Source organism: Dendroctonus ponderosae, unplaced genomic scaffold (assembly GCF_020466585.1).
Source record: "Dendroctonus ponderosae isolate FM_Combo_2020 unplaced genomic scaffold, Dpon_F_20191213v2 Dpon_F_20191213_2, whole genome shotgun sequence".
In the NCBI taxonomy this organism is placed as follows: Eukaryota; Metazoa; Arthropoda; class Insecta; order Coleoptera; family Curculionidae; genus Dendroctonus; species Dendroctonus ponderosae.
The window spans coordinates 14,950,111-14,966,184 of record NW_026018165.1 but is presented as its reverse complement, the minus strand read 5'-3'; the positions used below and the strand labels follow the sequence as shown (position 1 = coordinate 14,966,184).

Here is a 16,074-nt window from a genome sequence, read left to right as displayed (position 1 = left end):
CTGAATCGACTTTTCAATTCTCTATCCAACGATGCCAAAACGAATTCTGTGGCTCGAATGGTTCTTGAGAAACTTCGAATAAAGGCCATTCAGTTATCTCCGGAATTATGTAAAAATGAGCGTTCTTGCTCATTTTGCTTCCGAGAAACATGCAAAAAAACGACGATCATTTTTCTAATTTCATAGATAACAGAAGACTGTATTTTTTCTACATAACCCCCCGCCCTGACTTTAAAGCTGGATCCGCCCCTGCGTGAAACAGAATGTTAACTCCCAGATTTTTAAAAGAAGTTAGCTGGACATATGAATCTTCATCTTTTTGAAAAAAGGGTTGAGCCACTTACATACAATCTTTAGAAAATCAAAAGAGTGAGAATTGGGCCATGTGGCTTGATGAACCATCTTTCTCAAAAATCCTCACATTTTTGTTAATGTTTGTGAATAAGTTAAAGATAAGATTGGCATACGTTACCTAGGCGTAAGCCTAACGGATGAAGACGTGAATTTTGAACAATTCAAAAAAGAATTTAAAACACCAAATCAGTGAAAATTTCCAAATATTCTGCCTTTACATGACGCATTTTCGACCATCCGATTTCACTTTTTTTCACATTGTATGGAGAATTTCTTTAAAGCGATGTTCCTTTCGGTGGGGGTGCCATTTGAAATTTCAATGTGAAGGTAGTTGAAGGTTGCCTCTTAGAATTGCATTCAATATGAGGGAAAGCACAGTTTGTCTAGGTCGATTTTTTTTATTATTTCTTATTCTTCAAATTTGAAAGACATTTAAAGTGGTGATTTGCTCTTCAAACTGAATCGTGCCGCTTTTTTCTGAAAATCGCATTCAGTACTTTTTTAGATTTATTACATTCTTATGCAATCGTATTTTTATCCATATCAGCTAGGATTTTTTACTGGTAAGTACTTCTAAACGAATTAAATGGCTATTTTATCTTAAAAGCTTTGAAGTATTTGTATTAGGATAACCAGTTCTTTCAACCCCTCCATTATAGATAGAATGCGGCATGTGCTTATTATTCGTCTTACTAAACGCATAAACGTTTCGACGCTCGAATGGTAATAATGTTGTGATTTGCCATGAGCGAAACTTGAAAAGCATGTTAGAAATTATTATAATATTTTGCCTCGCCAGTATCCACTTAAATAATTACCGATAAGAGGAGTGTATTCAATTTATTAACAATTGATTTCTGCGGTTTCGATCCTAGCTAGAACTAAGTTCAAGTCGCAAAGTAACAACATGCCTGTTGGTTGGAGACTAACCATTTCAAAATGTAAGTAGAGATTTTTCTAAATTTTTTAGTGATGATAATTAAATTAGTTTTTCCATTGAAATTGCGTTAAAATATTTGTAGTTTATTCAGTCGGATAGACTTCTGTAAATATAATGCGATTACCTACTTTCTAGACTAAAATTTAATCATTTCTCTCTAGTAGAAGTGGATTATTGATAGATATTCTGTAGTTTCCTCAGGCATACAATCTACAATTTCGTAAAGGAATGTTCCATAATTTTAGATATAAGGACTCTGACGAATGTGCATTTCTTCATCGTCTGCAACATTCGCTTCCAATGCATATTTTCAACACAATGCTGTTACTTTTTCCCTTTCTAGGTTGTCCAATACCGCAAAGATACGTTCTGGCCATAATGGGTTTTCTTGCAGTTGTAAATGCATATGCAATGCGAGTGTCCCTGTCCATTGCCATAACGGAAATGGTGAAACCCTCGAATTCTTCCAGCGAGAATAATTACGAAGATCTTTGTGCTGTTGGCAAAACGAATAGTTCCCACAACAACGCCGTTAAGGTAAAGTGCCCGACACCAGAAAATTGTCTCGTTTTATTAGGACCAGTTTCATTCGGAAGATTCTTAAGATAAAAGAAAGGTTTTGGGTTACGGAATAAAGACAAGAGGTGACTTAAAAAATATAAATAAATAATCTCAATTCTCTCGCTCATTTTAAATGCAGCCAAACTACGGTTAGTTAAATAAACGTCCAAAAAAGCCTTTAGAGAACCTTCAGTCTTATGGCTAATAAACTATAAACAATTTTAGAACCCCGATATTTTGTACGATTGGGACGAGCCCACCCAGGGATGGATTCTCAGTGCGTTCTATTGGGGATATTTAATAACCCATCTACCCGGTGGGATTCTAGCCGCAAAATTTGGAGGAAAATACACGCTGGGATTAGGGATTCTATCAACTGGAATTTTCACCATTTTAACCCCATGGATTGTGATAATGACGCATGGSAATTGGAAGTGGATTGTTGCATTAAGGGTAGTTGAAGGACTAGGCGAGGTAGGAAGATTCTGAAGAGTTAATAAATCATTCCTTCCTTCCTTCCTTCCTAAATCCTAAATCAGAACCTTCAACGGTTTATTTGCTTGGCAGTTCAAACAAGCGAGAATTACGTTTCTGGATAAGCAAGTAAAGATATGTTTTCATCCATTAAACCACAGTGTTTGCATAGCACTTAGGATCTATTAATTCAATGCATGTTCAGTCTGAGTTGGGTAAATAACCACACGAGGAATTTATCAATGAGTGATTTTTTTCAATAATTCTGGGCATTGACTCAGATAATAATAATCGTCTGATTTGTTTTTCTCCTAAATCTTTTTTTTTTTGTTTCAGGGTACCACTTATCCAGCATTAAATACTATGCTCGCTCAATGGGTCCCAGTAGGGGAACGATCTAAAATAGGTTCTTTGGTATATGCTGGTGGTCAAATTGGTAAGAAAATGCCTCAGTTTATAATGCCGCGTAGAAACGTTGAAAACCGAGGTTTATTTGATAATTAGAGCTTTATTGAGAAATTTATTAGCTAAATGAAACACATAGAGGAAAACGTGTTCTAAAAATTTAATTAGAGTCTAGTATTTTTTATTATTTTTAATCTGGCTCTGGTTCTTTTTTTATTCAATATTTTTTAAGTTTGAGTCCGTTTGCTTATCATCATCTTGGAACTCTTTACTATCGGATTTTTTTGTTGAGTACTTATTTGCTGAAAAAGTACACATTTTTTTCATAAAATTCATAAATATTTGAATACTGTTAAATTCAGTTATCATTCAAGAATAACTATTTTTAAACGTAAAATTTTAAAACCATTTGAGAGACTTTTCGTAATTTTCTTTATTGATAATTTAGCAATTAATAATTTAATTAAGCATTTAATAAGCAATTAATAAATTAAGCAATAATAATTTATAGCCGCTTGTATTTTTGYCTTCAGATTGTACAAACAATTTGGTTTGTTTTTTAATGCAGGGTGTTTTACAATTCGRTTGTTRAGTTGTGTTTTACATCTCAAAATAATATTCATGCAAACGTAGGTCCGCAAACGCTTTATTTTCAAAATACAGTATATCAAAATTCGAAATTTTTACAAGTTTTCTCCTTATAGCTCCTGGAGATTTTCACATATTTGGTGCAAATTTGAGCTAATTTATTATGCCCTAAATTATTAGAAATACCAACTGAATGTTAAATTGAAAAGGGTGTTATTTTTTATAAGATTACGCTCGGTTTATTACCACAAACTTTTCTTTCGCCCGCCACTAAAATCTGAAAACTTTTTAGAGAATTTCTTGTTTTGCCTCTCACATTTTTTTCGTGTCTGTCAGCGTTTTTGACTTATTTGCAAAGGTACCAGAAAAAAATTAAACACTGAAAACTTCGTTTTATCGATAATTTTTTATCCCGTTTGTATTCTTGTTTTCAGATTGTACTGTTTGGTATGTTTTACATCTCAAAATGCAGAAAAAGCCCATAGGCCGAAAAAAAATTTCTCGTTTTTCTCCTACAGTTTTTCACATATTTGATTCGAATTTTATATAGCTAATTTATTATGCTCTACACTATTAAACATGCCAGCTGATTGTAAAATGAAAAAAAAATCACCGTGGAAAAATAAATAACCTCTTTTACCGCTCTGGCGGCTCCTTTTACCACCCCAAACGCGAATTGCTTGTTCAATTTAACACGTTTTCTACCTCTTTAATTTTTTCGCATTTGCCACCGTTTTCGAGTAATTTGCATAAGTACCAGAAAAAGTAATTTATTTTTCAACGATTTTTACCCTGCATTTTGAAACCAAAACGTTTGCTGTCCAATATTTACATTATTTTTTTTTGAGACGTAAAGCGCGATCCTAAAATAAATGCACTGCATTTTGAATCACCCTGTATAATATTTTAGTGGCCAGTTTCAGTGTGTTTTTCTATTTGGCCTGCTGAAAGTTTTCATTATTTCACGATAAAATTCTGAATATTTCTGATCCTGTACCCAAAATCCAAAACCATTAACATTTCCATAATTCGAATTTTTTTATCAATCATTTCAGTGATGCTTCAGTCGAGTTTTCCACTGGAATTTTTCAAAGCCTAATAAATCTCAATCAAATTTGCACAAAATTCGCCATAACTGTTACAGTAATAGTACAGCATTACATAGCAATAAATAGCAATTAAATTGAGTAGAAACCTACACAAATCGCTTAATTTAGGTACGATCGTTTGCAATCTCATCAGCGGCCAACTAATAACAGCGACTGAAGACTGGGCTTCTGTATTCTATCTCTTTGGAGGCCTGGGAATCGTTTGGTTCATATTTTTCCAATTATTGTGTTATTCCGAGCCGAAACACCATCCATTCATCAGCGACCGGGAAAAGCAATACCTTGAAAAGGAAATTCGTAAGATTTCACAAAAGACTTCTTGGGAAAAAACTGGACATTGTTATTGCAGAATGTGTTTCCGATAAAAGGCCGCCCATTCCCTGGAAGGCTCTAGCCAGTTCTGTTCCTTTATGGGCGCTGCTAGCAGCTCAGATCGGCCACGATTGGGGCTTCTATACCATGGTTTCTGATCTACCAAAGTATATGAAAGAAGTGCTCAGATTTGATGTGGCCACGAATGGGCTTTGGAATTCTATTCCATATGCTGCTATGTGGATCGTTTCCATATCAGGAGGCTGGATTTGTGATTGGTTGATTTCGCATCGTTACATGAGCATAACTGTTGCTAGAAGATTTTTCACCGCTTTTGGTAAGAGGTAATTAATAATTTTGTATTGAGGTAATTACTTTGTTTTCATGTAGGTACTTATTGTGTTTTAATTTTGATCACATTTGTTCATGCTGATAACTTATAAACTCTTCTCTTCTGCAATTTACATAGATTTTTACACTCACTTTGCAAAATGAAGAAATTAATGCAAGAATATTGTAAAAGTAAACTAAATTAATGTTTCTTCGGAATCTTAAAGGCTTCAACACGGGTTGTTATTCGGATTTTTTATTTTTTAGCTGCTGTTGGTCCTGCTATATTCATAATGGCAGCATCTTATGCGGAATGTAACACAACGTTGGCTGCTTGGATGTTTACCACCGCAATGGGATTTATGGGCACATTTTACTGCGGAATGAAAGTGAACGCATTGGATCTAAGCCCAAATTTTGCAGGAATTATTATGGCCATTACTAATGGAATTGGAGCGGGCGCTGGAATTATCACTCCTTACTTAACAGGGGCGCTAACAGGCGAGGTGAGTTTGAAAAAAATAATTAATTAAAGATTTTATACAAATTTTATCTTAGCATACGGTGATTGAATGGAGGACGGTGTTTTGGATAAGTTTTGTCATTTTTGCGGTGACCAGTGTTATATATTCCTTGTTTGGGAGCGGCGAAGAACAATGGTGGAATAATCCTGAGAAAATCGACAAGAACACCACCGTGATTAACTTGGACACAAAACAGTTTCAGAGGAAAGAGGATAGAAAAACCATAACGTCGTTGTAAATATAAAAACGTGAAAATCGCAATATTAAAGTCGGGAGTGTAGGCAGTAGGAAGAAATCGACATAATCTTCTTCCATTAACAAGCCCGTGAACTTTGCGTAACATGAGATTCAGAAGAATGAAAAATGAATGAAGAGTGATATAAATTATATTTAATGGTTTTTCTTTTGTAAGAGTCAGCTGTTTTTTATTGTGTAAAATTTGATTAAAGTTAAGTGGTTTTGATTTTATAAATCTAATAAAACTGCATTAGTTATTAAATAATAAAATATTAAGATACGGTAAGCTGCATTTGCAATTTTACTCTAAAATTTCTGAGTCTTATGCATGCGATTAAAAACAGATTAGAAGGAATTAGGACGTGCATTGGCAATCCATGCGTTTTGTGATTATTTAACAAATCAATCAACAACATTTAACAAATTCTGTCTTTTTCAAAGACAAAAATTTTTGAGGCGATATACCCAACAAGCAGTTTGTAAAAAAATAAATCGGCCTCAACAATATAAAATTATTTTTTGTTTGTTTCGTGCTAGGAATTTTCAGGGGCTAGGATCCGTCCCAATAATTGCATTTTTTCATTGTTTATTGCATTATTGGAGGATAGCACGTTAAAACGTTGCGTGTGATCGTGGCCAAACCATTTGAATTTCGGACTGTTTTTTCCAAATTTAAAAAATTGAACACTTTCTTTTTTACTAAACGATACGTGGTAGGGATTTTCAGAGGCGTTCGTAATTTAATAGCATTTAATGAACGCTTTATAACTCTATGGACCCTCAATTATTAGTAAAAAAAATACAGTATTTTGTTATCTATGAAATTATAAAAATGATCGTCGTTTTGTGCAAGGGTGGCTCAAGATTATTGCAAAATTTCATGTTTTCCGTCCCGTTTTGCATGTTTCTCAGAAGCAAACTGAGCAAGAACGCTCGTTTTTACATCATTCCAGAGATAACTAAATGGCCTTTATTCGAAGTTTCTCAAGAACCATTCGAGCCGAAAAATTTCATATTTTCCTTCCCGTTTCTGCTCATATCTCGGAGGCAAAATGAGCAAGAACGCTCATTTGTACATCATTCTAGAGAGAAGTAAATGGCCTTTTTAGAAAGTACACCATCGATAAGGAAATGCTGGCAGTTTCCTAAAAAAATGCTTGAATTTAAGAAGTTTTAGGTTTGCGTGGTTTTTTTTTTAGTTGCAAAATCCACATGAACATGACGCTGCTTTTTTCGAAGTTTCTCAAGAACCATTCGAGCCACATAATTCGTTTTGGCATCGTTGGATAGAGAATTGAATGGGGGGGTCATGACCCCCATGGATCCGCCCTTGTGTACCGATGCTCTTATATATGAGCATCTAATTTATTTAAAGATCAATAGTATCATTTCAGAAAGGTTAATGTTACCGATGATTATGTATCATCAATTAGAATAACTGCTTTTAAGATATTCAACCGATTATTGTTAACTTGCTTTATAACGATGGAAAATATCCTCCAAAAACCATTATTAAATAGTGATTTTGTTTATCATCTCTTAATCATCAACTTAATTTTACTTTTCTAATATGGAATATTTATCGTTTCAGTGTAAAAAATACCAATACATATAAATACAATGGCTTTGTCTGTATTTTTTAAGTCCCATAACTCTAAAAAGTCTAAAAGAAAATTGAGTATGGCGCCAAATTGAATGCTTGGTCGCTCAAGCCGCAAGAACGCTGCAAATAGAGTGGGAGGTCTATATAGTGAGACTCGTCCAGACTCGTCTTTATCTATGAGTCAGAGTGAGTAGTCTGTAGTCTGTGACATGTGACAGATGACAGGAGCTGAAGTGACAGAAGTCACAGAACATACATAGGGGGGATATTTTGTGACAGAAGTTTATTGTTGATAAGAAGAGAAAATAGTTTTTTTCATCGTAATCAGAGATAAGAGCAGTCTCTGTTGTAATAGCTCATTGTATTGTTTACTTCTGTTTGTTCCACATCACAACGATGTGAAAGGTCTATAAGTACATTCGTAACAATTTCGGAATTTGCCCCTCAAAAATGTCCACTTACGCAGCCAATATAGTTACAGAAAATGGTAAGTTACGGAAAATTAGCAAAAATAGAACGCGGGTAAGGAAATTTAACTTCTGGTTTAGGTGAGCAGTTTATCCCTGCGTCTCAAAGGCCAGATGGCACTTGGAGGAAACCCAGACGAGTGAAGGGGGGTTATGTGCCTCAAGAAGAGGTACCTCTGTATGAAAGCAAAGGAAAACAATTTACCACAAAGAAACAGGAACCTGTGGTGCTTTCAACCGGTCAGACTGCTCAAAGACCAATTCCGGGATTGTTTATTATCCAAGATGCTAAAGAGCAGAAAAGCCAAAAGAAGAAGTCCAAAAGCAGTAAGTAAAGCACTGGTGCTCATGTACTTTATCTCTAGCAGAGTTTGGCTTTTATCTTAATTTTCTTTTAAAATACACGTAAAATAAAGCAAATTTACTGAAAAAAATGCGGTTCCATCAATTTGCCAACAAACCTTTAAAAATAATGTCGTAAATAGTATGTAGTCTGTGAATAATGTTTAAACGACTTTGGATTTACCATTCAAACTGCGACTGCCCAGTTCTGTTTTCGGTTAAATCATGTTTTAAGAACGAAGGATGAGGGGAGAAAGCGAAACTCGATGAGACATGAAGTACTTAATTGGCAAAACTCGTTTTTGCTTATGAGCATTTGTTTTTTAGAAATTGATCAAATCAACAAGATTCTGGAGAGTGCAAGAATTTCGGATGGCCCTTCTGACCAAAAATCACCAAAAGTGATAGCTCCGAAGTCACCTCCAACGCAGACACCTGAAGCCACTGATCCTGCCAAAAAGCTGAAAAATCTCAAAAAGCGATTGCGCGAAGTTGAAGCTCTAGAAGAAAAAATAAAGAGCGGAGCCGTGGCTAAACCTGAGCCAGAACAGTTGTTAAAAATTAACAGAAAGAACGAGCTTCTATTTCAGATAAGAGATCTGGAAAAGCAAGTGCAATAGGCAGTGTGATGCAAAAGACATTTAAAACGTTTTATTCGTAATTGTTGAAACGGACTTTGTTATAGGATAGCTGGTACAAAGTAGGTATTCATTCAATGAAAATACTGCAACAAGGACGACATTTTTTGGTTTGCCAGTTCCAACATTTAAGTCAATAAATGAATTGGCTGTGAGTTTAAAAACTCCATTTCTGTTCGAATTATTTAAACTTCCTATTGAGTTGCGGTAAATACATCTGCGTAGCTTTATGCGTGGTATTGTTTGCTACCTATTTGTGGTAATAATCTATCATAGATATCCTAATGAACGATTGAAAACATTTTTATTTATGTATTATTATTAGTATTAACACTACCGTTTTATGGTGGTTTTTCAAACTTTCAACATATATCAATTAATAGTAGCGTCTATTCATAAACATGCCCTTTTGATATCGACAAATTAAATGGATCACTAAACCACACGCATTGTGATTCTCATGCAGAAATAAAGTGTATTTAAAAAGAAAACTTGGATTGATTACCAGAGTTTACATAACGTTCTTTCAAGATTTTCGCTACATTTAAATATGTGGACAAAATGGCGATTGTTTAGTACAGCTCGATTAACTCGTCTTTCAACAGAAGGATGTTCATCTGGGAATAGTTCTAAGTTGTTTTCAGATATTTGGCACCACATCTGTAATATCAAGTATAAGCACTTGGACCAACTGCTGTTTTCAGTCAAATAATTTACCAACCTGCGCGTAACTGAGAAAGAATATTTTGTCGCTCTTAAAGTTCCACAAAATCTCTTCTAGTCCAATATTGCTGGATGTTTTGTAAGCTTGGTAGCTTAGATCTAAGCCTATATTGTCTGCCATAGTTTCTCCAATTAACAGTACACTCTCAGTTTGATTTGCGTTAGACTCAAAACACTTGCTTTTCGACTGGTATTCGATGATATCTTCATTCGGCCACCACATCCTTATGACTCCGTTTGAATCTGCTTGTCTACCTAATGATATATTTTATTTCATTTACCAAGTTTTTTTAATGTTTAGGTACCTGTCGAGTCCAGCGAATGAGCTAATTCATGTCCTATTAGACTGCCCAGGGCGGCATAACTAAATATTCTGCAATTAAGGTAAAAGTTGGATGGTAAATAATGAAGTAATATTACCCTGGTTATTACCTTGGTCCATTTTCGAAGTAGAATGGCTCTTGGAGGATGCCCAAAGGGATGACTAAAATTACAGAAAAAAATCGTTTTTTGAATTGAAACGCTTCTAGAACTTACAGATTAGATTTTGTAATATGCTGTAATAAGCATTGACGTCAAATATATTAGAAGGCCACCTAGAAAAGTAAATTGGATGAATTTTTCCTCAAAGTTATTTACTTACAAGGGTACTATTTTGGATGTCTCTACTAGAAGCAAGTTCCTTTCAGCGATGAGTTGCTTCAGTTTTAAAATGTTCTTAAAGTGATTGCCCGTAATGGTTAACTGAAATGTTTTATAAGTTTATTTCAATTAAGCCACTCGAATTAGGCTGAATTTACCTTATTGTATAGCTTTTGCAGTTCCGTCCCATTATTCATCCACTCTGAATAGCCGATGACTGTTTGAATGCTTTGAATTTTATCAATTGCTAGCTCCCTGGTTTTTTCGCTTAACCATGTATTTGCTTTGAGTAAACTTACGTATTCTGATTTAACAGCTTCAGCTACCATCTTAACGGAGCGAACGGTGTCATTTTTTATGTACCAGTCTAAATATTTTGGTAGAATTGCGAAGCTGAAATATTCCATTGCTTTGTTGGTGCACTCGATTTCTTGTGGAAGATCGGACGGAATTCCCAAGATTGCTTTATCAATGGAAAAGTTGAGAGCCCTCAAATGAACAGACGTGTCTCTTGAGAATTCTTTGACTATGGTCCAAATTAAGTAATTGGCTAAAAATGGTCTAATTAATTTTTGCTGTGAATTACCAACAGTGGTGTTACCTACCTATGTTACCCCCACTAACGCGGTTCATAAACAACACGAGATTTTTTATATATTTGAAGTTTTTTATTACAACGGTGGCAGGTTTTCCGATTTTTCTGTCCATACCGCGGTAAAGCACTTCGACTGCTTTGGAAAAGTCGCATTTTAATTTTTTTGTGAAACGACCCAAAGTGTTCCTTTGCATTCCCGATTTCACGGACATCAGTTTGGCTAGTCGCCGTTCAAAGTCGACTATTTTTCTAACTTTGTCATCTAAATTTTGTATAATCCATGATGCGGGATATAATAATTTAATGCTCTCGAAGATCCACTTTTTGTAAGCGATTAGTTCCTTGCTGGATTCTAAGGGGTCCAAAAGGAGATTGCTCGGGAATACTAAATTACCAGGTTCCATCTAAAATTTCGCTTTTCCTAAAAATAGTTTAATCCAGCAAAGAGTCCTACTTACATACAGTACGTATTTATTAGTGTCTTTGTAGTCAATCCCAATATTAAACTTGATAATCGGGCTAAAGCCCAGTTTTCTGTTAATGGAAGCGACTTCCTCCAGCCAACTATACGAAGAACTATTATAACCGTTTTCCAAAATCGGCCAGCCTCTAAAGTGCTGTATCAACAATCTGAGTTCTTCCAAATGCTGGCCTTCCTGTTTCTTCGAATGTAAGCAGGCGTGATAAAAGACTTGCGATTTATGTAGCGATAAATTATCATCTTCGATCGGCGCTTCTAATATTCGTTGAATTTTCTTTTTAATCTCGTAAGATGCGGCAGTGAAATGATTCCAAGTAGCTTCTAGGTCTGGTTTTACTGTTTGCGCCCGCCATGAGGCACAAGAGTATTCATAAAAATTTGCACAAGGCAATAAAGGGCTTGGGTTAATCACAGTAAAATTTTCTGAAACTATGAGCATGTCAATAAATTCTGGAACATTTTCCTAGATTTATAACTCACCAATATTTTGCAAATTGCTCTTTAGGAAAAAGGGAATACTACAGCGCACTTCTACAAAGTAATAACCACTCAAAATAATTAACTTGAGGCAATTAATTGCACTTAACGACATCTCGAACTCAACGTTTTTAGTCCCTATTGCAAATTAGAATAGAGTTAATTTTAAGAGTTTAATAACCTTGCAGAACCGATAACTGTTTTGTAGATAATTCTCTTCATGTAGGTGGTTTTGTTGTATGCGCGTTTCACCACATTTTGGTGAATGAATTTTTGTTCCCACGCTGCTGCAGAACTAATTAATGGACGTGAATCTTTCTTTATCGTTTCTACTTTATTTATCAAAGAAATTCATTCAGTTTCAATACTAATCCGTAGTGATTAGCATAATGTAATATAATTAGTTTCTAATGAAACCTTATACTGAAGCCATAAAGTCTTAGTAACTTAACAAGTATATAACACTATTGAAAGATTTTACTTAGCCAATACAACTAGACAAACGCGACTTTAACAGTTGTTGAATAATTTTTTATTCATGTAGCTTATTAAATTCTAAATGAGATTATTCCCATCGGCTTTTCTTTTTTCTTGGTTGAGCGACTGGCGTATTTTCGGCGCTGGCTGTGAACTGGAACATGACAATATAATATTATGTAATACCTGTTGATTTTTTTGACTGTATTTTATAGGAATTCGCAACTTAGCATCGTTCCGCCTCTCTGAATTGTTTGATGTCAGCGTGATTGCAGTCTTAGCTTATAAAAAGAAAAAGTATCTTACTTGGTTAACGTATTGTGCTTTGAAAGCTTCCTTCATAGCGGAAAGTCGGTCGGTCGCCGGTCCTTTAGTGGAAGCAGGAGCGCTGGTAGATAAATTTCCCGACGAGCTGGCGACAAAACCTCTCATAGAACCCGCAGAAGTGTCTTTAAAACCTAATCCAATTCCTCCTACATTTGACGAATGCTGATCTTGTTTCTTAAACCTAGAGAAGAGAACAGAAAATTGTGATTCTGATTCGAGTAGTTTCGCAAGCAACTCAATCTAAGATAATCCACACTAATTATTAATAAATAATTAATACTTATTTATTAAACAAATAAGATAATGTTTTCATTCAAACCTTTGTTTTTTAAACCACGCGCTTTGTAGTGCTAAATCTAATATCTCGTGGGGAACTTCTTGCTTAGCAGCCTCCAGGTTCCTCACAATATGACCCGCGAATTCCTTGTCGCGACTTGTAAGCAACGTGTATGCTGTGCCCTGAGTGCCTAAATACAATTAAAAGTAGTGTGGATGTTTCAAGTTTAATACAGATTAATTAAGCTTTTAAACAACCTACAGAATAAGTGGTTTACTTGCCATTACCTACCTGCTCGTCCTGTTCTTCCGATTCTGTGCGTATGAGTATCGATATCTCGAGCTATGTCATAATTAACGACGGTGCGAACATGAGGAATATCCAAACCTCTTGCCGCAACATCAGTGGCAACCTTAAATAAATTTATATTTATTGCACAAATTTGTCACTTCACTGTCCCAAGACTAACCAATAAAGGTACTTCTTGCTTCTTGAAAGCGGTGATAACTTTGTTCCTTTCAGCTTGTTCCATGTCACCATGCAGTAGCAAACAATCGTATTCCTTGAGAAGCAAATCCTTTGCCACCTAAAATACAACATCCAAATGAAGAAAAAATTAATCGGTCACCAAAATATACAGATAAAAATATAGACACTGAAGTCATTCCTTACCTTTTCAGCATCGACTTTTTTCGTAACAAAAATCAAAACTGACCCAGCAGATAACATTTCCACTAGTTTCCTAAACAGCCAATCGCGCTTTGCGTCCTGGTTAGGTAGGAGCAGCACGTCCTGAGTTACATCTTCATTCGCTTGTCCAGCGATACCTTGCAAAAAAATTACGAAATTATTTATTTCCTTTAATATTTATTCGCGCTATAGCATTACCTTGCGATATTCTAATCGGGTCAGATAAGGCATCTTTGGCTAATCTGCAACATTAGATTTAAATCTTTTGAACATCCCTGAAAGTTTAATTAACCTTTCGATTTTCTTTTTGAAAGTGGCCGAAAACAATAAAGTTTGTCTGTCTGGGCGGACGTGGTTACATACAGACCGAACTTGTGGTTCGAACCCCAATTCGAACATTCGATCTGCTTCATCAAGTACTAAAAAGGTCACTCTTTGCAGATTCGTAGCTCCGATCTTTACATGGTCAATTATTCGTCCGGGAGTAGCAACTACGATCTCTGCACCTTCCTTTAAAGCCTACATCAGAAACCAATTTAATTCGGTCATTGTGATTATTTTGTGGTAGCAAACAAACTTTCAATATGTAAAAAATCTTACTTTACTTTGTTCCCATTTAGAACCACCTCCATAGGCACAAATAACTCGCAAGTCGTAAATTTTCGCAAATTTTTTGGCTTCTGTATATATTTGCAGCGCTAATTCTCTCGTTGGAGCCAATATGAGCGCTATGGGCCCTTCACCTTCGTCGACTGGCTTTTGAACGGACACATGCTTCAAAAGCGGCCATAAAAACGCTGCTGTTTTACCACTGCCTGAAACAAACCACGGTGTGCACTATTTGTCGATTTTCCAACGCTTTTTTCTTACCAGTTTGTGCGATTCCCAAGACATCCCTGCCCATCATTGCTGCTGGAACTGCTTGGGCTTGAATGGGAGTCGGCGATGAATATTCAGCCTTAATGATAGTTTTCAGCAATTTGTCGTCAAAGCCGAAATGAGCAAAAGAAGCGACGGGTTTTGGTACATCAGTGCCTTTTACTGTAAGGTCGTATGTGCCTCGAAGCTCCAGCACCTAAAATCGGTGTTATTTAGCGAAATTATAAACATTTGACCAGTTGATCGACCTTCTCATTTGACATCATTTTAATTTCAGGATGCTCAATATAAAAGTTCTTCTGAAAGGGTTTGTACTCGAATTGGGAGTGATCAATCGGCGGTAGAGGATCTATAATTCTCTTCTTATCTGGCGGTATTGGATTCCCATCCTCATCATATTCTAAAAAAAGATTGATAGTACTGATAAGCTAAAGAGCTGTTTGTATAAACATTTTACCTATTTCAATGCCGTCTTCTTCAACTGGTAAAAGTCCTGCGTTCGGGTTCTCCTCCATATATCGGTAATAAGATTCTTCGTTGTCTTCTTCTTCTAGATCATTCCTCACAGGTTGTTGTTGAGGAGGTTGCTGCGTTGGAACAACCTCTTTTTTCGTTTCTTTTTCAACCTGCAATAAAAATTTTGCAGTCTAATCAAACAATGATAATATAAAAGACTGTTTGGACGAAGAAAGCTTAGAAACACATAGGTATTCAGCAAGACGTTTCGCTTCCTAGATAGAGTGTTTATCTTAAGTTGGCAAATTGGGGTCAATTCATCACCTGTGCTTCTATACCAGCCATGAAAGCATCCAATGGATCATCCTCTTCCTCTTCCTGTCCTTGCTTTTTATCCATCTCTAATCTGGAGAAAGTGAAAAGTGTGGGAGAAACTATCAAAAACTATATCAGCGCAATACCTTGTTGGGCTGTCTGGGGCTGGAATATATGCTAGATCTGGCACTTGCTCCTCCTCATCGACATCGAAATATCTTCAAAAAAAATATAATTACAGCAACTACCTTATCCTAAATTACAAGCTGAACTCACTCGTCCTCTGTTACAGCTCGTTTTCTGCTTCCAGTGCCCCACGAAGCCGTTAGAGCGTTTTGACTGATTGAAGTCATTGTGGAGTAGCCCTGCTTGCTCAAACCAGAGCCAGGAACAGGAACGGCACTATTTCTAACCCCAGGAGCGATGTTGGTTGGCGGCGGTACAGCATTCAGTTTTTTTGGGCCTGTACTACCCCCTAAATTAGCAGGAGGGGGCACAGCGTTCATTTTCTTGCTATTAAAGCTCGAATAGTTGAAGCCGCTCATTGTTCGGTTGTTCGCTGATTTCGCTAAATTTAATCAATAGATTTCCTTATTAATAGCGTGGTATTTTTCGAATAAGCCCATAAATATGAGCCCGGATTCAATAGCAATTTGTTGACAGGAAATTTTATATTGTGTAGTGTTCATAACCTAAGATCCGATTTCTTTGAGATTTGACAGCGCAAATAGTGCCTGATTGGCAAGTTGCCCCGATTTTCTTGAAAGCTTGGAAAATAGGTCATTTTGAATTGCTCAAATGTTTTTATCAACTCTTTGTCATTTTATCAAGCAAATCTACTGAGTAAGATT

General features: G+C 35.8%; 4 protein-coding genes across 4 annotated transcripts; 2 read left to right on the top strand and 2 right to left on the bottom strand.

The window, feature by feature from the left end:
* Positions 1–1,021: 1,021 nt before the first annotated feature.
* On the top strand, positions 1,022–6,192 carry LOC125502374 (putative inorganic phosphate cotransporter). Its single transcript, XM_048663923.1, has 8 exons — positions 1,022–1,295; positions 1,638–1,831; positions 2,081–2,329; positions 2,666–2,765; positions 4,540–4,728; positions 4,781–5,080; positions 5,341–5,579; positions 5,632–6,192. Exons 1-8 carry the CDS (start codon positions 1,262–1,264, stop codon positions 5,833–5,835), a joined length of 1,509 nt encoding a protein of 502 aa, XP_048519880.1. The 5' UTR covers positions 1,022–1,261; the 3' UTR covers positions 5,836–6,192.
* A 1,459-nt stretch (positions 6,193–7,651) lies between these two features.
* LOC109544580 (partner of Y14 and mago) lies at positions 7,652–9,375 on the top strand. The gene is made up of 4 exons (XM_048663705.1): positions 7,652–7,669; positions 7,709–7,924; positions 7,986–8,231; positions 8,574–9,375. The coding sequence occupies exons 2-4, from the start codon at positions 7,888–7,890 to the stop codon at positions 8,864–8,866; spliced, it is 576 nt and encodes a 191-aa protein (XP_048519662.1). The 5' UTR covers positions 7,652–7,669; positions 7,709–7,887; the 3' UTR covers positions 8,867–9,375.
* LOC109544579 (neprilysin-1-like) lies at positions 9,172–11,443 on the bottom strand (the record flags this gene model as incomplete). Its single annotated transcript, XM_019914860.2, has 9 exons — positions 9,172–9,544; positions 9,606–9,862; positions 9,913–9,980; positions 10,040–10,091; positions 10,145–10,203; positions 10,251–10,351; positions 10,408–10,799; positions 10,855–11,248; positions 11,303–11,443. Coding segments are annotated over 9 exons (1,623 nt in total), but the record flags the coding sequence as incomplete, so codon positions are not given.
* A 672-nt stretch (positions 11,444–12,115) lies between these two features.
* Positions 12,116–15,930, bottom strand: LOC109544578 (ATP-dependent RNA helicase DDX42). The gene is made up of 15 exons (XM_019914859.2): positions 15,500–15,930; positions 15,370–15,441; positions 15,233–15,314; positions 14,910–15,078; positions 14,701–14,852; positions 14,444–14,648; positions 14,174–14,388; positions 13,866–14,092; positions 13,772–13,815; positions 13,556–13,710; positions 13,353–13,469; positions 13,175–13,295; positions 12,926–13,073; positions 12,586–12,787; positions 12,116–12,433 (listed from the first exon to the last, which is right to left on the bottom strand). The coding sequence occupies exons 1-15, from the start codon at positions 15,766–15,768 to the stop codon at positions 12,368–12,370; spliced, it is 2,244 nt and encodes a 747-aa protein (XP_019770418.2). The 5' UTR covers positions 15,769–15,930; the 3' UTR covers positions 12,116–12,367.
* Between the last annotated feature and the right edge of the window lie 144 nt (positions 15,931–16,074).

What these genes read in the sequence shown, in the direction of transcription:
- LOC109544580 (XM_048663705.1), top strand. Translation starts at nt 7,888, where the DNA reads ATGTCCACTTACGCAGCCAATATAGTTACAGAAAATG. An exon ending in CAATATAGTTACAGAAAATG is followed by an intron (nt 7,925 to 7,985) that starts GTAAGTTACGGA and finishes CTTCTGGTTTAG; the next exon opens with GTGAGCAGTTTATCCCTGCG. An exon ending in AAAGAAGAAGTCCAAAAGCA is followed by an intron (nt 8,232 to 8,573) that starts GTAAGTAAAGCA and finishes TTTGTTTTTTAG; the next exon opens with AAATTGATCAAATCAACAAG.
- LOC109544578 (XM_019914859.2), bottom strand. Translation starts at nt 15,768, where the DNA reads ATGAGCGGCTTCAACTATTCGAGCTTTAATAGCAAGAAAATGAACGCT. An exon ending in AGAAGACGGCATTGAAATAG is followed by an intron (nt 14,853 to 14,909) that starts GTAAAATGTTTA and finishes ATCTTTTTTTAG; the next exon opens with AATATGATGAGGATGGGAAT. An exon ending in CGGAAGAACAGGACGAGCAG is followed by an intron (nt 13,074 to 13,174) that starts GTAGGTAATGGC and finishes AATTGTATTTAG; the next exon opens with GCACTCAGGGCACAGCATAC.